Source organism: Sander lucioperca, chromosome 12 (assembly GCF_008315115.2).
Source record: "Sander lucioperca isolate FBNREF2018 chromosome 12, SLUC_FBN_1.2, whole genome shotgun sequence".
Classification (NCBI taxonomy): Eukaryota; Metazoa; Chordata; class Actinopteri; order Perciformes; family Percidae; genus Sander; species Sander lucioperca.
Window position 1 is genome coordinate 28,330,714 of NC_050184.1, and position 20,964 is coordinate 28,351,677.

General features: G+C 41.3%; 1 protein-coding gene across 1 annotated transcript in view; it reads right to left on the bottom strand.

The window, feature by feature from the left end:
- Positions 1–20,964, bottom strand: part of LOC116061976 (cadherin-4-like) — a 255,802-nt gene that overhangs the window by 62,528 nt on the left and 172,310 nt on the right. Inside the window, exon 5 of the mRNA XM_031316355.2 lies at positions 11,374–11,571. Coding sequence (XP_031172215.1) covers positions 11,374–11,571 — 198 coding nt within the window. The remainder of the gene's footprint in view (positions 1–11,373; positions 11,572–20,964) is intronic.

Consider the following 20,964-nt stretch of genomic DNA (forward strand, 5'->3'; position numbering starts at 1 on the left):
TTCAAACTCGCTGTTTGTGCGCATGAGTATTTCCGCCGACCCGTTTGTTTGTGGTTGTTGCCATGGTGAATCATAGTATCATGGCTCCATTCATGCTGCCTTTTTATTGTGGTGGTGCACGTGCGTGAACATACTCTGAGTTGATTGAACCAACTCATATCAGCTGTTCTGAAACCAAAAACTCAGAGTTTTCCATCTCAGGGTAAATCAACTCAGACATCAGGGTTAGACTCAGAGTTTGTTAAACCTCCTTCCTGAAACGGACCCCTGGATCTTCGTGTGTGTGTGTGTGTGTGTGTGTGTGTGTGTGTGTGTGTGTGTGTGTGTGTGTGTGTGTGTGTATGTAAAACAAAAACATGATCACCCCATGACAGTATCCATTATACTTGCATGAAAAGATTCTGACTGAGGCATTTCATTTTAAATGACAAAGTAAATAGGATCAGATTATTCTAGTGCAGGCCTCGATTTTGATTTTACCTCCAGGAAAGAAAGAGCCAAAGAGAGGAAAATGGAAAAAATACAAGCACATTAAGTGAGATTAGAATTTTACATTACAGGACTTGCATCCAAAAGCGCTTCAATACAATTCAATCTCATGCTCAAGTACTTTTCCTGTTGGCAATTATTCTTGTCTTTCATTTGCTCTAAATGCTGTTGCTTTGTGTTGAATCAGATTTGATTCTGTTTGGTCCGTCTCTCAGGCAAACATTACTGAAGAGTGGTGGGAGGAAATTATTACCTGATGGGAAAAATGCCATGCCTACATCTCTTTCTTCTTTTCTGTCTGTCTGTCTGTTTGATATGCCTGCATTATTTCCTCTGTATCTACTTCTTTGCTCTACAGTCATTCTGTCCCTCCGTCTGTCTGACTGCCAACCCGTCTGTCGACCTGTCCTTTCTATTTGACCGACCTTGTCTCATATCACCGGCAATCGCTGCCACCCTCAAGCCCTCCCATTTCATCACTGGTCCCCACCTCCCTGAGTCCCCCTCCGAATATCTTTTTTCCAATTTCACTGCACATTATTTTTTCATGTCTTCAGAGGAAAAGAGATTCTTGGCTCTCCTTCATCCTGATCCACAGGGTCGCCGAGGCCAACCTCCAGGGGACCAGACAGGGGCTGTTTGTTAAGCTGTTATTTATCTCCTACATAAAGTCCTCCTCATCTTCTATTAAAGAGCCCAGAACTGTTGCCCTTGACTCACACATAACTCTTGTGTCTTTTGGTGATATGACTTACTGTTTAATTTAACACCAACTGAACCCAGGGGGGAGCCCGCCTGGTGCTGCCTGATGTCATATCAGAGAGAAATGTTTTGGCGGGGGGGGGGGATCTGTGAACATGTGTGTGCTTATCTCTGTGTGTGTGTGTGTGTGTGCTGTCTGTGCCTGTATGAGTGAGTGGGTGGCTGAGGCAGATTTGTTGTTCTTTGTTTTGTTACTGTAAAGCCTTAGTGGTAGCAGCAATGGCTGGAAATCTTTCTCTTTGAAAAAATAACGAATAGCTGAAAAATGATAGCTGAGTATGCCTGATGAACATGTTAATCGGGACTTCATGCCACTCATTTTAAAATAATGAGATATTAAACAGTGAAAATTACATTTCAGTCTCACTTCCCTGAACCCAACAGGGAACCAAGAGCAAATGCTCCTGACAAATATATGAATGTAGTAACAATTTGTTTTTCTCGTCAATACCAGGAGATTGTAGGAGACTCCATTTCCTGGGGCTGATAAATGTAATTACATTGATCTCACTAATTTCATTAGAGGAAAGGAAATGAAGTCCATGAGGTATTTGTTATATGCCAAGACCAGACTACGGTAGACCAGACTACGGTATAAAAAGTGGGTGGTGTGGCTCTTAGTGGAAAAAAGTGGATCGTTGATTCAGAACTAAGCATACAGAAACTGAGCTGTCCAAGAATCCATGAAGCTATCCCCTTCCTATTTCATGATTGCCCTCGATCACCTTCTTGCGTGAGATACTCAGGTCCTCACCACTTCTCTCTTAGTCTCACGCTATGCAGAAGATGGTCAAATCGCTTTTATGTTCAAATGTTTCATTAATGATCTGACTTCTCAAAAAAGACAGGAGAGAGCTTGTTCCTCCATCACAAAGACTCCATTAGCAAAACTAACAATGTAAAGCACTCACAACTTTTTCTGACATTTTACTCCTGCCATCATAAGTCAGGCCTGGCTATCCTGCTTCACCATAGCTGTCACAAGAGAAGACTTTTTTTCTTTTCTTTTTTGAACTTGTGCATAAATAGAACAGGTAATATCTTTTTTGAGATAAATGTGTTATTTGATTGTGAACAAGACTAAGATTCTACAGCTGTATGAGGCTGCACTGAAGCACAGTGGTGCATTGAGCTTAATACAACAAATCTCAGTTTAGCGGTTACTATGAATAATATGTCATTATTTTTTGTAGGTATTCAGTCATAAACCAAATTACTGAATACATTTAATTTTAGATCTAATGGTGGTGCACCTGGAAATGTTAAGGTTCTAGTTAAGTTATTACAAGACATCCTAAGGGGTTTGTGAATGTCCATACAAAATTTCATGGCAATCCAGCCAATAGTTGTAGATATATTTAACTAAAATCCAAAAATATCAACCTGCTGGTGGAGCAAGAGCAAAAGTCAGGAGAGCAAATCAGCAGAGTCAGCAGGCTTCATCCTCTGGGGGACCATGAATGACTGTATTCATTTAATCGCAATCCATCCGATAGCTGTTGAGATATTGTCTGGACCAAAATAGTGGCTCTACTGACTAACATTGCCACCCATAGAGCAGAGGCGCTAGCATGGTTTAAAAAAAGAGGATCAGTATGTATATTAGCCAAACGATTAGCAATGTCTACAAACAGGGGCTGTTTGTGCTGGAAGGCAACTCGCAGCTGGGGTTTAGAAAGGAAATACCTTGTGTGAATTCTTCAAGAGGGGAAATCAAAGAAAAAGCCAACTAGCCAAGATGTGTTATGAGATGCTGACCCGACTGTTTGCGCTCTTCCCCCAGAGTGGACCAAGGTCTCTCCTTCCTTCTTCCCTCCCTCTTCATACTCTAAAGGAGGTCCACCCATATCTGAAAGAAGTTTATTGTTTCTTTCTGTTCTTACCCGGCTTAATAGAGTTTATGTAGTGTGTGTGTGTGTGTGTGTGTGTGTGTGTGTGTGTGTGTGTGTGTGTGTGTCTGTGTGTGTGTGTGTGTGTGTGTGTGTGTGTGTGTGTGTGCGTGCGAAGTGAGCGTACGTGTGTTGAAGTTGTACGCCTGCCAAGAAAAGGACCTTAGCAGTGCACAAGAACATTGAAAGAATACAAGACAAAACACAGCCCCGAACGAAATATGCTTGAATACATATACAGCAGAGCACATCCTGTACAGCTCATGTGTTTGATAGACTTAGTGTAACCACACATTTCAGTGTTTTCACAGCCTGAATTTATTCAGCCCAGAAAATGTTCTGTGCAGTTCAACATTAGAAAATTCCATATGGGCAGCAATGTGGTTTCCTAGTGACTGAGCTCTGGATCGGACTGTGATCCTTAAATACTCGCATCCCTGTGTTTCACCATCCTGCGGTTTCTCTGGTGGACTAGTTTAAAATAAAAAAAATAAAAAAAGATGAAATCCTGTTTTTCTGGCTTAGCTTTTGCTTCTCTTTGTTCAGGGATAAAGCAGAAATGCGACCAAACAAAACCCCAAACAATGAGCATATACAAAGAAAACAACGTGGCACATGAGATTTACTGATCCTTTGTTTGCCGCCTGTGTATGACAAGTAAGTTCTCCCTGCTCTTGTATGCACGTGTATGTTTGTTTGTGATTGAGTGTGTGTGTGTGTGTGTGTGTGTGTGTGTGTGTGTGTGTGTGTGTGTGTGTTTGTGAGCGTACATCTCAGCAGGAGGGAGTGGAAAAGGAAGAAGTGGGCAGGCTAGATCAGTGCAGTGCTAGTGTTGGCCGGGTGGTGGCTGACTCAAGGAAAGAGGCCGTGAACAGCAGTTCTCCGGGAATTCTATCAGACCTAAACACAAACACAGATGTGCCTCTATTCTAATCTTGGTATATCTAATCCTGGTCCAGCCCGGCATGCCATCTCTCGTTCCTTTTCCTTTCTTTCTGTTGCTTTCTTGTGTTCTTTATCACACATGCTCCCGTCTTTGTCCCCAGTGAAATTCTCCAATGCAATCAGCTCCAGCTCACTTGTACAGTATGGTGCTTTGTGTTCCTCCTTCCCTTTCAGATTGTTTGTCTTTTTTGTATGTCTTTCTGGTGTTTTTGTTGTTGCCGTGTCTTTCAGTGAAGCGTAGCAGTCATTAATCACTGGTAAATGTACACAGAGGAGAAAGCAGACACCTCAGGGAAGGTTCTCTCATTCTGCTCAGAAAACGCTTTTCTCAACATGCTCCACGGAGAGAGATGAAGAAACTGGAGCACAGGTGCTGCAGCAAGTACAGTAAACACAACCAGATGCACTGCAACACACATCGAATCAGATACAAATGTCCGTATTTTGCGTACTGTTTAAAATTCACGCTCCTTTTTCTTAGACATATTTTCTAAAGCCACTACCAAGAAATACATGCCTACAACAAATTACTGATACAAATAAACCTCTTTCTCTTCATATCAGTAAATAAAGGGCTTTAGACAAATACCCATTTATTTGGCTTATTGCTCCTGCAGCTGCTGTTTCACTCTATGGTATTGCTGTCAATATAATGTCCTGTGATTATTCAGGGATGCAGCCACACTTTATCGGAATATCTGGCTTCTCTGTCTAATGGACAGCCGGCAGACAAAGAAGACAAACATGACAAAACAACAAAAATGTTCTTCCAAAGAAATATTACCCAATAAAACGTTTGCACATCCCTTGTTCCGGCTTTTAAAATGGATGTCTTCTCTCTCAAAATAATATCTCTGTTAGACAAACATTAAACTATTACCCAGAGCAGAGTAAGTTTAGAAGTGAATCAACAACAGGTTTCAAAAGAGAAGAGAGGCTGAAAAGAAGAGGACAAGGACAAAAATTATGCAATTGGTGAACAATTAGAAGAAAAGAGGAATGAATGAAAAGAGGATAATGCTGTGAGAAATGATTTTGTTTATACTGCAGATGTCTAGATACCTATACCAGCCAGTCCCATGTGAGGGAAAGTATCTGGGGTCAGCCCTATGTTCCCACATTTCTAAGAAGTTTTTTTCACTGAAAATTAGGGTTAGGGTTAGGGGGTTAGGGTTAGGTTTAGGCTGTGGGAACATAGGGCCTAATTTTCAGTGAAAAAAAAATTCTTAGAAATGTGGGAACATAGGGCTGTGGGAACATAAGCACGTTCCCAGCTATCTAACTAGCAATGCTTCAAGTCACATTTTATGCTTCTTAGCCTAAAAGGAATTGTTTGACATTTTAGGAAACATGCTTATTCACTGTCTTGTCGAGAGCTGAATGAGAAAATGAATATCACTGCTATATCTGCCCATTAAATATGAAGCTACAGCCAAGAGATGGCTAGCCTAGCTTAGCATGAAGACAGCATAACAGAGGGAAAACAGCTAGCTTGGCTCTGCTCAAAGGTAACACAATCTGCCTACCAGTCTTACTATAGCATGTATACATCAGTGTTTCCCACACATAGACTAATTTGTGGCAGTGCGCCACACAATCAACACCGGCCACTACGTATTGCGTTTCGTTATTACATATTTTTTTAACGCTTTTTAAAACACGCAGTGTATTCGTTCAGCTGCATTTCCTTTCCCTGCTCTCCTCCATCTCTCGGTCACTCGCGTCTCCCTCACACACACACACACACACACACACACACAGCCTCTCCCCTCCGTGCACACAGCGTTTGTCTCCATGAAAACGAGAGAAGACGGCTGACGAAATTCACAAGTTCACGAAAGGTTGGTATCTCGTGAATTATTACACTAGGGATGTCCAGATCCGATCACGTGATCGGAAATCGGGCCCGATCACATAGTTTCAGACTTGATCGGAATCGGACGTTACCTCCCGATCAGGACTCGGATATATATGTATATATATTCTCATTATTTTTTAACACATCTATAGTTATGCGGTGGCACAGAGTTAGACCCTTTTGACTCCACACAGAAACAACAACGCGTGCGGCATGACATCACTTTGTTGCAGAGGCGCTATTGGTTAAATGCCAGCAAAGTAGAACACGGAAGCAGCTTGAAGCGGAAAGCACGAGTATGTCTGCGGTCTGGAGGTATTATAAAGTTGAATTATTATAGAAGTATCAGATCGGGACTATTGTTATTAATTTGTTTACAATATTTTCAGGCTTCAACCAGTGCTGCTCAAGCAGAAAGACAGGGTCAGGGAGAGAAAGAGATAGATTCATTAGGCATTGAAGAAAGAGTAGGAGGACAGCATCCAACACCGTGTCCTCCTCAGTTTTTGATACTTGATTGTTACGAAAATAAGTAACTGGTCTGACACGGGCGAAACACTGAGACAAAATGAACACAATATATTATATTTGTTTAACTACATGGTACTTAAACCCCTGTTTTCAGTCTTTATGCCAAGCTAGGCCAGTCATCTTTGGCTGTAGCTTCATATTTTATGGATAGATATGACAGTGGCAACAATTTTCTCTTCTAACTCTCAGTAAAAAAGCAAATACACACATTTCCCAAAACTATTCCATTAAATGTTTAATGCTTACCAATTCACGTGTGTCTCTGTTACACGTTATGTGTGCTAATAGTCACATACAGTGGTGCTATGACCTCACCTGCACCAAAAACTTTATTTTTTTTAAAGATTATTTTTTGGGCTTCTCCGCCTTTAATTTTTGACAGGACCTCTGCGTCGAGGCATAAACCTCTCAGTATATGTGCGCCTGCTCTACTCACTGTTCCAACCCGGCCACCTGCACCAACAACTTTGACTGACCAAAACAACTGTCTGTCTGTCTGTCTGTCTGTCTGTCTGTCTGTCTGTCTGTCTGTCTGTCTGTCTGTCTGTCTGTCTGTCTGTCTGTCTGTCTGTCTGTCTGTCTGTCTGTCTGTCTGTCTCTCTCTCTCTCTCTCTCTCTCTCTCTCTCTCTCTCTCTCTCTCTCTCTCTCTCTCTCTCTCTCTCTCTCTCTCTCTCTCTCTCTCTCTCTCTCTCTCTCGTTGTTATTATCTCACAAACGAGAGTCAGCGAACAGTACAATAAAAAAGGCATTTTACTGGACCAACATTTATTCATACCCTGTCTAGCTCCCTGGCTAAATTGTTGTTTCATCAGGGTTTTGTTCATTTTTCTGCTGACGGCTGTTCTAATAGAGGGTTAAGGGAGTTGGGTGGCGGTGGTGGTGGGGGGGTGGTTACGTTGAGTCTTTATTTACCCGAGCAGAAGAAATCAATGCCTCTCTGCCGTAGGAGAAGTGTGTGGATCAATGGAAGGTTTCAAAAAGCCTCTGTGAAAAATCAATGTCCCTTACATGCTATTGATGGCTGTTTGGCTGCAGAAGAAAGAGAACGACAAAGAACACCTGTTTATTGTGAAAAATTACTCCCCCCATTCTTTGTTTTAGTCCTGGATCTTTTTGTCTCTTTGTTTTCTCTAGAACAGTCTCGAGTTTGTTTCCTTAACATGGCTTTCTTTGAAATACTTTCGTTTTTGCCTTTTTGTTAAGTTATGTACCACTCATACCTATCTATTGTAAGCAGTGCACTTAAGGAACTAAATTGTACTTGCTGGAGTAGTTTTAATGCAGTATACGTTTCACTCTTACATCAGTAGAGTTTTAGAGGAAAAACATATTTTATTACTTTACTCATTACTTTTACTTTGTTACATTTAGATACATTCATTGTGTTACTTTGATTTGTTCAGTGTTTAATGGATTTATGCCCATCACATTAGGAGGATGGTGGTCTGCTGATGCCAGGTCTGCTGGCACTCTTATCCTACCGCAGCCGTTAACCATTTAACTAGTCGTATTGTCCATGTGTGTTTCTTGCAGATTATCTAATGAGGAGATTATGGTGTGACATTTCATCACAAACTGACCGTAATTACATTTGTATGTTCACATCTTTACCTTCACCAGAGGAAGACCATCTGTGGTTGAAATTATGTCATATCCACATAAAATAAAATAAATTTTAAGTAGCGCATCTGTATTTTTTATTTCTTTTTCTTTGACTTACTAAGTTGCTCGCTACTTAAATTGTTTGTTCAGTAGATACTTATATACTTTAACTCAGGCAGGTATTTTGATGACTGAGTACAGTTTTCGGCTACTGTACCCCCCCCTCTGGTTGTAAGGAAGCACAGCACTGCTGTTCATCATCTGGGAGGGCAAAAAAGAGGGGATCTGTGATGCTAATACCAACTCAATCAACTCTGTCACTCCAGAGGCTTCTTAAGGTCTAATATTAAGCCACAGAGTTACACCATGCGCACTACACTACTTGATGTACAGTGGGAGAGTATGCTGGAGTGCTGGAGCAATTATTTCAGCGCTGCTATTAATAAAAAGCAGTCAATAACATCCCATTGAGCTCTGACACCGTCTTGACTTTAGAGAGCAATGGGAGTACAGTTCTGCCAAGACTTTACCTAAGCAGTCAACATTTCCCTTGAGCCATGTCAGGCTGCGAGCTCAGAGGCCAGTCAGTAGGGCCTCTGTCCTGACACCTGCCTGATCCTGTGCTGGCTTGATCAAAGTGACAGTGCTGCAAACCTGCGGAGATACAGGTGAGGGCTGCTGTCACCCCGCCTGTCCAACTGATGGCAACTTGGTAAGGGCAGGGAGAAAAGCGGCGGGATGGTGGGGAAGGCCGCTGCCTGCATGTCACTCAGTGCTGCGCAGGATGACAGAACAGCCCATTAGGAAAGGGACTGACTTCACAGGCCATTAGGAGAGTCATCACACAGCCACAGCACTCAGAGCACTGTGTAATGGCACAGTTGGAGAGAGACAGGAGAGGAGATGAGAGACAGAAAGACAGTAAGCTCTGTTGCAACATCTTCCACATAAGACTTGACTGGGTTCTGACTGAGCATAGACTGTTTATAAAGATGGACAATGCGTCTCCACTTCCTCTCGCTGTACAAAAGTGAAGCAGGCAGGGGAGGTATGGTATGGAAATCCGGCCCATACACCCACCAGACCAATTGCGACTCAATCCCAGCTGTCAATAATGACGTTTCACCCCGTTTTTATAGCATCAAAAAACTAATCAAAACCAAACCTATCAGAAAATTAACACCTGAACAAACATCAGGATGATAAGAACTACCTAAAGTGACATAAACCATCTTTGGGAAAAATGTACTGTATGTGACGTGTACTTTTTTAGTTTGGCCCATGTCCCATCTGCTAACATGGAGGGGGCGGGGCTTATGACCTATACTGCAACCAGCCACCACGGGGCGATCCAGATGTGTTGGCTTCACTTATACAGTCTTTGCATCAACCCCTGACTGAGGGTAATGAAACAGATGCAAAAAATCCCTAATTCTCAACAGAGGACTAAAGAGGTCATAAAAATAGACTAAACGCATAAACAAGAAGTATGGCAAAATCATTCCCATGTCATCCACTCCCTAAAGCGGTCTCCTTGTTAAAATCTCTAGTTCTCAGTATGGCCCTGCCTGCCCTCCAGTCATCATTAAAGAGAAAGACGGGAGCCTGAGAGCCCAACAGAGGCATCAACACGCATCACTTCTCCTCTGCTCTAGTGGATTGCTGAGAGTGGAGCGTCCAGAGTCTGAATCCACCAGCCCCTGACGGATTTATTTACTGCACAAAGTGGATTGTGTTTGGCTGCAAACTATACTTCCAAATGTTCCTTTGATACCCTCTCCCTTTCGCCCTGCCCCATCTCCTCTGTCTCTCTCTGGTCCTGACCAGCTCATGGAAACAGCAGAACTGTCTGACCATTTCATGGCTGGTGTAGCACTACTGAAGGGCTTAGTGGGTTTGGATGAGAGTGCCACACTGTGCCAGGCTGATGGGACACACTCCAGCTAAAGAAGCACTCCAACTCCAAAACAAAGACTTACAAACTCCCCCCTCGTTGACTTGATAGTTTTTGTTTCACTATGAAAAAAAGGGAGCATAAAAGAAAGTTTCCTTCAAGCAGCTCCCCAGGCTTTTCCCTGGGGATTGGATAAAACCTGGTAGAAAAACAAAGAACAGATACAAAGAAAAAATGCTTCTTTTGCACAATTTAAGACCCAAAAAAGATAAACTGTTAGAGTTTTGTAAACAGCGAGGAAAATCTGATGGCTAGATATCCCAGATAAAGAGAGAAGGAAAGTGGGTGCAGGGAATGAAGCAGCAGTCTACTGGAATGATGTTTTTTGATGAATTACCGCGCACACCACGAGCTTAGAGTCTAGCGCTTTGCTATGAGAGAGACGAACTGCGTATTCTGTTGTGACAGAATCTCTGAATTTTAAGCACTCTGCAGCTCGAGCCTTTGCACAACAACACATTTACACAAACGTTTATTCATTCATGTTTCGTTTTTCTCTCCGACAGGCTTGTACAGGCTCGACCTCCAACCCTCACCATGTTGTGTTTAAATTTTGTACTCACAAAAACTAGCAGTTTTGCAGACATCTAATTTGCAGTGACAGGAGTCAGTTGTTTTTGCCACATTCAAATCTTGAATGCTAAATGAGGGAAGGTGTATTGAATAATGATTAGGCAGAAACAGCTGAGGTGTCACTATTTGTATATTCCGGTTCTTAACATGGATGCAGTTTATTGTTCATGTTATTACCTCTGATTCATCTAAATTTAAAACATCATGCCCACATTGGGGCATAGGGGATGAACTACTGTCCTGCTCTTTTGGGCCTGGGAATAGCAGCTTTTGATACTCTCTCCTTATATCTCACAGTAGGCCCAGAGTTATGGCTTCGGTAAAGATTCTATGACAAATTGTATTGTTATAAATGAGCTATTTAAATAGTACTGAACTTCAGGCAACCTTTCTGAAATGGCGTGATAAAGGGAAAAAGGAGGAGAAATAATCATCTGTTTCACTGTAAACCCAATGGACTTCACACTGTAGGAGAGTTTAGCTGCTTAGCTGTTTTGGAGCCTGCCCTGTGTCTGAAGGGAAAAAGTCTCAGGGCCAATCAGGGCTGTTTAAATACCTTACACGTTTGTGGCTATAATTACACCAGGGGAACACAACATAATCATCTGTGAGAATATGGAGGACAAACCGGTTATGCTAATGTATTTCTGTTCTGTATCACCGTCGATAGCACACCCCCAATCAGCGTTAGCCGTGAAGTGCCCTCAAGAAATTCCAGCTGTAAATTCAGAACAAATCAGTGATGCAGCCCATCAAAGCTGTCACTTACGCTGACGAGCATCTGAGGGAACGGTCCTCGAGAATTTTCTGCCACGTTAATTGGTGGGATCACCCAGTCCCTCTTCTGCCTCCGTAGACCCTTGGAGCTGTTCAGACCGGACCCTGAGAACATGATGACTGGAGGTGGTGCTTGGGACTCCTCCTTCCTTTCTTTTCTCTCAGCGACTTTCCCCTCTTCCTTTGTGACCTTTAAGACAACACAAGGCTTTGTTTAGGAGGCTGGATGAGCTGTTAATGATAACAGCAACAGTTCAGTATTGTTAATCAGGTTAAAATCTTTGTGACCTGTTCATTCCAGTGAATTCTTTTGTCATTATGTTAGTGAATAGGTTTTTCCAGACAGTAAGTGTAGCCAACTAATATACATAAACATAGGATAATCAATGGTTGCCTTGGTGGTAGCTCAGATGGCAGTGACAAATACAAATTCCATCTCCTTGCTGTCTTAAAGTATTACTATATATACAAAAGCAAATGTGTTATAACAACAACTGCAGTGAAGAGAGTTTTGAAAGGCAGCTCTCTGGCTCCTCAGTCTCCCTCATAAAAAGGCAGTCTTCCTTTTGTCATTATTAACTAAGTCTAGGAGGTTCTGTCATATCACTCCAATCTAAGCATCACTGCACTGGTTGCCCATTAAGTTTAGAATACATTTTAAAATTGTATTAATTACATACAAAGCGGCCCATGGTCTGGCTCCAGATTACATTAAAGAGCTTTTAACCCCTTATAGCCCAGCCAGGCCACTACGATCAGCTGATCAAAATCTTTTAGCTATTCCACCAACCAGACTGAAAACTAAGGGTGATCGTGCGTTTTTTGGTTACGGCCCCTCGGCTTTGGAACAGCCTTCCTTTCCCCTGAGATCGGCTGACTCCACTGCAGCTTTTAAACGCCTCCTTAAAACTTATTTTTACAAGATGGCCTACACTTAACTATATTTTCTCTTACATTCTTGCAACACTGCATATTTCCTCTTTTTGCTACTTTTTTATGGTTTTATTTGAATTGAATTGAATTATGCTTTGTATTATCATTTCAGTGTTTTTAGATGCATTTCCATACATATTTCTGTTATTGATATTCTATCTTGCACTTTAACTGTTTTATAAAGTGCTGCTTGTTCTAATTTTTGTACGTCATGGGGGGGAGGGTAGGGCTTAGATGGATTTCTGATTCCTAATTCATATACTGTAAATATTTTAATCTGGAAAGCACTTTGTGCTTAATGCTTGAAAAGTGCTATATAAATAACATTATTATTATTATTATTATTATTATTATTATTATTATACTGTTCCTGTATGTAGAGTACTTTCCAACGACAACACTTCATAGCATACTAGTATCAGAGCAAAATGTGGCAGGTGCATGAAGTGTGAACATACTTTAAAGTTTGAGAAATTCAAATACAATGCTTTGTGACCTTTATACAGGAAAATGCACTGGAATCATCACATGGCTGAAGTCTTTGACAGACCAAATGCAAATGCAATTTGTCCACTGCTGCACTAAGCTACATTGGTGTATTATATTCCTAAGGGAAAAAATAAGATTTTGCATGTTATAGGATGAGGATTTTGCTCAATTATTTTTCTTTATCCATATTTTGGGCTCTCATAAAGTCTGATGATAAACTCCTAATAAATCCATGTTAATTCAACGTGATGCAACCACAAATTTGTAAGAAAAAGAATGAATGATGAAAAATGAATGCATGTATTAAATAGACTATTGTGTGCAATGGCGCTGAATAGGAGATTTTCTAAATAGACCAAGAGCTGAAAAAAAGGCATATACTTGATGTTTTAATAATTTTACCATTTAAAACTACACAGCAATTAGGAAATTCATTACAGTGAGAAAATATGAACACAATACAATTTACAAGCTTACATGCTCTCTAAGCAAACTAGACATAAACAAATCATCTGTTTTAATATCTAAAAAAATTATATTATATTATATAATAACTATTTACCACTGTTTGCCTATATGTGGTGATAAGTAGTTAACTGATATTTCCAAAAGCATAAAATCTATTGTCTGCAGTGTGCCATATAAGCAACAAAAAACAATGTATTAAATGATGTCTGTTTATCATCGTATCTAGTTCATTTGTGTCATCATGCATCAGGCCTGTGCAGGACTGAGCTGTAAAGTGTGAGCACACACATGTACTGTCTCTGTGAATCCTTTGTATCTGTGGGTTTGTATGTGCATGCGTATATGTGCATATGTGGAAGAGACCATAAACTATGGACTATGGACACCGGATATAAAAAGCCTATTAACTCATTCAGTATTCTCCCATCATACATCTCCCTTGCAGGCAGAGAGAAATGGCCACCACAAACCTGTCTTTTTGAAAGATGCTCAAATAAAGAACTTGAAAGGAGCCCATTTTCAATCTCCTCATGATCATTAACTCACCCAAGAGTCAGAAGAGCTACATCAAATGATGAAGCTATCAGACATATCTAAATGAATGTCCCAATATGGAAATACTACAAAACACATGAAGGTGAACTGCAGAGATTATCCTTCATTACAAATGCATCCAAAGTTGGTAGAAGCATACGCAAATCATTGACAATACAGTAAGAGACCTTTAATTAGGCACCCGAGTGCAGATAATCAGATATGTTGCGGTTGCTTCTTACAAATATCGACGCATCTATGGCAAGGTTTCATAGCCTCCGTCACCAGCTCAAGGCTTACTTTTTAACTATGACATGCTTAATGTCTCAGGGTCTGCTGTACATACGTGATCTGAAGGTATGTTAAATTGGCAATCTGGAGAGTTGTTCTATGGATAGTTTACCAACCTATCTCAGGATTAGTGAAAACATGTCAAGAATTCAGTCACAAACATCATTGCTGAAGCTATGCATCAGTTGCACTGTGTCTCAATCATGTTCCCCTGAGCTATCCCTCGCTCCCGTGCTCCCCCCTGCCCTTCTCTTGCAGTGTTATTGTTTTTCTCCGTCTCTCCTCCGAGTCAGTGGGTCTTGACAGCTTGTCTCAATAACAGTGATTCCTCCAGCACTGAGCTGTGTTAGGCTGATGGTGCACCCAAGGTGAAACAACAGCACAGAGCTTTACCTACCAAAGACTCCTCCCAGCAGGCCCCAATAAATGTCTTTCATTCATTCATTCACTCTCTCACTCACTCACTCATTCAATCTTTATTTAAACAGGGTGGTCCAATGATAGCAGCAGTTCACCCTCTCCTGCATGGTTGCTCTATGTACACAGGACTATAAAAGCAAAAGTCAAACATAAAAGTATCAAACTGCATATGAAATTTGAAGATAAAATTGAGAAAAGGGCATCGAACCAGTCTTAAAATAAGTTTACTTCAAAATCAAAAATACATATTTTCACCCTTATCTGTAGTGCTATTTATCAAAAGTAATTGAATAGATTGTTTTGATGCGAGTTGCCCAGTGTTGGAGATATCGGTCTTAAAGATGTCTTCCTTCTCTCGAATAAAATGGAACTAGATGGCACTTGACTTGTGGTGCTCAAAGCGCCAAAAAAAATAAATAGGAAAAAACTCAACAGCAATGTCTCTTTCCAGAAGTCATGACGTGGTTGCTCAAGATAATCTACAGACCTGGTTGTGAGCAGTTTCATGTAGAGGCTACTGCTCGTTACAGTGTGAGAGGAAACCGCTCACAACAAAGTCTGTGGATTATCTTGAGTAACTGGGTCATGATTTCTGGAAAGAGACACTGTCGGGTTTTTTTAGCACTTTGAGCACAAGCTGAGTGCCATCTAGTTATATTATATTTGAAAAAAGGCAGACATCCCCAAAACTGGGCAACTCACACCAGAACAATCTAGATTAATAAATAGTAAGTAAGAGGGAAATATGCCATTTTGATTTTGGGGTGAATAGTTGGGTTCTCACAGGTAAGAAAAGTGTGTAAAAGGTAAAAATATTAACAGATTTTAATTTATGGGTAATGCATTGGATGCGGTCGAACCACAGGTCAGCTGCTTACATCTTTTTATTTTCATCTTTACCAGTAGAACTTTAGTAATCACAAATATTGTGAATATACATCTGATTAGCCTTAAGGCTTCTTTTCTTGTTGGCCAAGGGAGTAGCCAATGTATTTGATTTTGTGTCTGGTTTTAATGAAATGATGGATAAGGGTAGTGCTCAAACTGAAGACTCTAGTAGCCCTGGTGTTACTGTGCACCCTAACAGTACTGTGTTACACAAAGAGAATAGGTGGTGATGCAAGACAGGATGTGGGGGAAAACTAAAACAATTGGAAACCACTCACCAGAGATGATAGAGAAAACTGTTATTACAATGTCATTACAGTAAAGAAAACAGGGCAGGCAGAAAGTGAGGCATATTTGTGCTTGCTCTGTGTGTGGGTGGGAGGTTGTTCATGTCAGAGAATCTGACAAAGAAAAATTCTGGGCTTGTGTATTCGGGAGCATAAGAGAAAGAGGTTCAATCACCATACATTTACATAATAAGAGGCTAGTGTTTTTAATACCACCTCCAATTTTTCATTTTATATTACTTCTGTGCAATATGTAGCCTTGCAGTTTCTCCCCAGCAGTTGACATTTGAGAATAAAAATAAAATACAACACAGGAGCAGGCTACAGTGTTAGAAGATGGCAGTGGCTTCTGGCACATATTGAAAGTTTAGGGGTCCTGTACAATGCAGTCTATAAAAAGTATTTTCTCTATATCTCTTTTTGTTTTGTTCTTGCCTGGTCAACATCCCTCAGAGGATTGGCTTGTAACTGCCAGCGGAAACAATGCTTTTAAGGCAGACTTCATTAGATGGACGCCCAGGAGAAAAGCTTTTAAGGCTTCTTAAAAGGAAATGTGTCAAACAACCTGGCATACGGTATGTATGTGTGTGTGTGTGTGTGTGTGTGTGTGTGTGTGTGTGCGTGCGTGCGTGCGTGCATGCGTGCGTGCGTGCGTGCGTGCGTGCGTGCGTGCGTGCGTGCGTGCGTGCGTGTGGAGGGGTGTGGAGGGGCATGGGCCAAGGTGTCATGTTTGGTTTCATCAAGGCGTTACATTTCAGATATCACGTACTGTGCATCTCAGGACACTTTCAGTAACATTGGAGAAGGAGAAATGGTTACACAGGTTAAAGGCATGTGGTATTAAGCTGAAAGAAAGACAGAATTTGCTGCTCTGTATGGGCATTGGGGTTTGAAAAATCTTGATTCTACCACCTACAAAATGTTGACTCTCAAATGGTTGCAATTTGAAATATACTTTTTTTGGTCACTTGGGCACAACAGAAACAAGCTGTAGTTATCTATTTACATGTCAAGCAGACATGAGCAAACAGAGCATTCATTTCGTCGTGTTTACGTGCACCGGGTAAATGTAAATCAGCATTAATTCTCCTTTTAGCTTTAATTGGTCTCCACCAACTCCTGAGGGTAATATCTGTCCCTTTAGTTGCTAAATGCTCCAGTATGTTCAACCAGTTAGTCAATAACTATGTCTGTATTCTTTTTGGTTCCGGCAAGTAGCGTACATTGGGTTTACAGAAGATTCTTTGCTAGAAACAGCTGCCTGAATCTGGAAACAATGCTGATAAGGGCGGTGAGACTGAACCAAAACACTACAGTTGCGAGCTGTATAACCAAAACTATTAGTTTTAAAATGCCACAGAGCTGAGTAATAGTTCTCTGTGGGTATTAGAGCTTAGATCTGGCCCAAAAAATCAAGCCCGACCCAACCCGAGCCCGTGCACGTTGTGTCCGAGACTGGCCCGGCCCGACACATTAACTGGAATTATGAGCCCAAGCCCGATTTCAACCCGACAATTTTTTAATACATGGGCCGTTATAACTGACGTTCTCAACTACAATTCAGAGTTGTTTGAACTCAACGCATATATCTGTGAGGGCTTGCTTCGCCCCCATGCTTGGAGAAGTTACAAAAGAGGACGTTGAAGGCTGACTGTCATCTTTTCTGCCACGGCGAGCCTGCTTCACGTGTCTGTTCATCATCCAAGTCCCCGTTTTATTTGCTGTCATAGGCGAGCAGCGTGCCGCACTTAGCCTAATGTAGCTCAGCGTAAATTCTTTCAGGAAGACCTAACAATAATCAGTCTCTCCTAAAGCGAATCAGCGCTTGAGGCGCTCTCCTTCTGATAATCCAATCAGGAAAGGCCAAAGATTTCATAGGCCAATCACAGCGTCTCAACACATTTAAAAGCGCTTTCTCTCCGTGTGCTATCAGCTGTCATTTCAGAAAGGCGTCGTCCCTCCTCCTCCCCTTCCACCTCCTGTCCTGGTGGTTCTACGGCTGTCACTCCAGTGCCCCCTCGGCCTGGTCTTCCGGCCTTCTCCACCGCCACCGGTCTGGATTCCATCAGGGGGTTACATCATGGTTCCCTACCCCTATATATTAAATGTATTAATATATCTAATGTATTAATACAAATGTATTAATATAACGATGGAGTTCAATCTCCAATACTATGTTCAAATTATGCTCTTGTTAAATAAATAATAACATTGTTAAATAAAACATTTTGCATATCTGCAAACAGTCTCTCCTGATTGAAATGCACTCGACAAAGCCGACACATATGCTGTCACTGCCCACGACTTGTTTAAAATGGTTCCATACCTCCGACTTTCCTCCAAACTTGCTCAAAGGTAATTCTCCTGTTTTTATTTTTTTCTTTACATCCTCAAGCTCCATGTTGCACTTAAGCTACACCATACAGCCCAGCAGCCCCGGTGTGATGCGTGCGAGAGGAGGAGACTCCGCACATGACACGTGTTGCATTTTGTAACTGTAGTCCAACTTGTGTAACTTTTTGGACACATTTGTTACTTTGGCCTAAATATAGCCTATATAGATAATATTTCTGATTATGGCATAACTTTTTCCCCACCCAGTTAGGCTAATAAAGTAATGTATAAAAAAACCACAAATGCTTGATCAAGGGCCCGGCCCGTGGCGGAAAATAACGGCCTGGGTCACTACGAGAGCAACCTTTTACAGAAAATTAGTCATTTGATCCAGGTCGGAATATAAAAATATTGATAATAGCAGCTTTAAATATATTCACTAGGGCTGTAAAAAATAACGCGTTAAAAAAAAACGTAGATTAATCCATTCCATATTGACGTTTGACCCGGAGCCGTTCTAGCCACCATTGGACTGTAAAATGAAGGAGGGAGACGAGAATGTGCTGCCTGGATCATTAACTGGAACATTTACTTGTACAAATCTTCTTCCTGAATAGGGTTGGGTACCAAAATCCGGTGCCACTGATATGTCTGCACTTCTCTCTGATGCTCTGAAACAGACGTTACAGGCAACACAAACACCGCTGCACGTGACGCTAGTTAACACTACACTCAACAGCAGCTAACGTTAGCCTACCGCTAGCTAGTAGCTGGATTAAAAACGGTTAAAATGCTTACAGCTAACGCTAAACGGTGTAAAGTTTTCAAAGTTATTGTTAAATGTCCTTTTCCCATCTGGTGGTTGTTTTTGTCGTTCAACAGCAATTTACTAGTGAAATAAGTTATTGTTATAGTTATTACATTATTATTAAATCATTTAATTTTGACCATATGGCCTTAGCAATAAACAAGTTCTTTAATGTCGCCAACTGTTGTTTAGTACCTTTCTTTTTTTTTAACTGTATTAAAAAGTATTGGTTCAGGCACCGTTAATTATGTATGCTATTAATTTAGATTAATTAATCACAGAGTATGTAATTAATTCAATTACATTTTTTAATCTATTGACAGCCCTAATATTCACTGTAAGAAAGTATATGAAACGTTTTGTCAACTACTATTTCCAACATCAAGAATGAACTTTTAATCTCACCTTTTAGCCCAACACAGTCAGGAAGCCTTTAAAGTGCTTAAATTATGTATTGATGTAAACAAAACATCATCAGTGCAGTAATATAAGCATAACATTCAATACAATATGTTTTATTAGTTAACTACAGTATGAACCTATGATAAAAATGTGGCATTACCACTTAAATAAAGCATGTTCAAATTATTTCTGTCTCTAATTATTAGTTGAGGGAAAGCAGCAGATCTTCTTTTGGCCACTGATGGAGCTAAAGCCCCTGAAACAGACCAAAACATGATCATATTCACAAGCCTAAGCAGCATGCTCTCGTGCTTACGGCCCAAAAAGGCACCAATACCCTATCGCCTTCCTCTTGTACTGTGTTGGCAGTCTGTATAGGAGACAGGCTAGCTGTCCAAACACACATGTTGCCAAATTACATGTTCACTGTACTGTGTGACAAGTTCACTGAAACATGCACACGATCCTTTGCATTCAGTCGATATTCAGGAGACCAACCACTGCCAAGTGCAACATGCCTGTATGCACAAACAGGGTTTGTCAGCAGAGCGGCATGAGACAGATGTGAGCTGGGTCTGGACAAATATATTTTTATTCTTCAGAGAGAGGAAGACTTAGTTGGGGTTACTGCAGGGGATGGTTGCCCCACATCCCACCAGTGCGATGTGGGGAGGCAGAGGTGGGGCGAGACGTTTGGGATGGAATAAGGGGGATAAGGAGAAGGGTTGTCAGAAGCAGATGTGCGCCCCCCCCCCTTTCCTAAATAAGTCATGCTCCAAATCCTTTTATCTACACATGCTAACAGGTACTAGTGAGTTCCCCGAGGAGAGATGTAAAGAGAAAAAGATGGAGAGAAAAAGAGAGAAAGAGAAAGAGCTGTGCCTATCACTGCTGCAAAAGGCTTAAGTGGGCTTTTCTCTAGCCATGGTGTAATTTTGATCAAACCCTGCAGCTCTGATTCACTCTTTCTTATTCACACTCACACAGAAAGAGAGAAAGTACAGGAAGGTGATGAAATTGATTAAAAAACAGGTTAAGCGGAGATGTCTACGCACTTATTCAAACTATTATGAAAGATGAAGGATAAGGAGCAGAAGCAAACGAGTCAGATTTCAGAGGTTTTAACAACAGCTTCACAGATTGCAGGGATATAAAGGGTGTGTTATTTTCCTCGATCCAACACAAAGGACTACATAAACTCTTTGACATGCAACCCTGCACTTAGCTCCGATAAAACCTATATAGTCTAATCATAAGACACTTTATGCCCTAAACAAAGACACAACCACACAAAGACCATACACAGCAATTAAAATTGTACGCACAATTTGCATAATTCACACTTGATCCGACATAATCTCTCACGAAAAAAAAGAAAAATAACATTCTCGCACACATACCTGACACACACGCTTACGCACACTAACGCTATGTGAACAGGAGTCACTGAGTGTGAAATGGATGGGGCCCACCAGCCCTGGTGCCATCAGCCTTAGCCAGCTGGCGATGGTCCCAGCTCTTCCCCTCCATGCCACTGCCTCCCCAAAACCCTGCACGCTTTGATATCAGCCAGCCCCTGGCTACCCAGACATCTGGAAGTTATTATTCAACAGAGCACGCCACAAAGCGCCATTTCCATAATGAAACATCACATTTTGTTTTAGCGCCCTGCTTCCTGCTCGCGCTGCATACATGTTCCTATGTGTGGCGTATTTCTGACCTCTGGCCC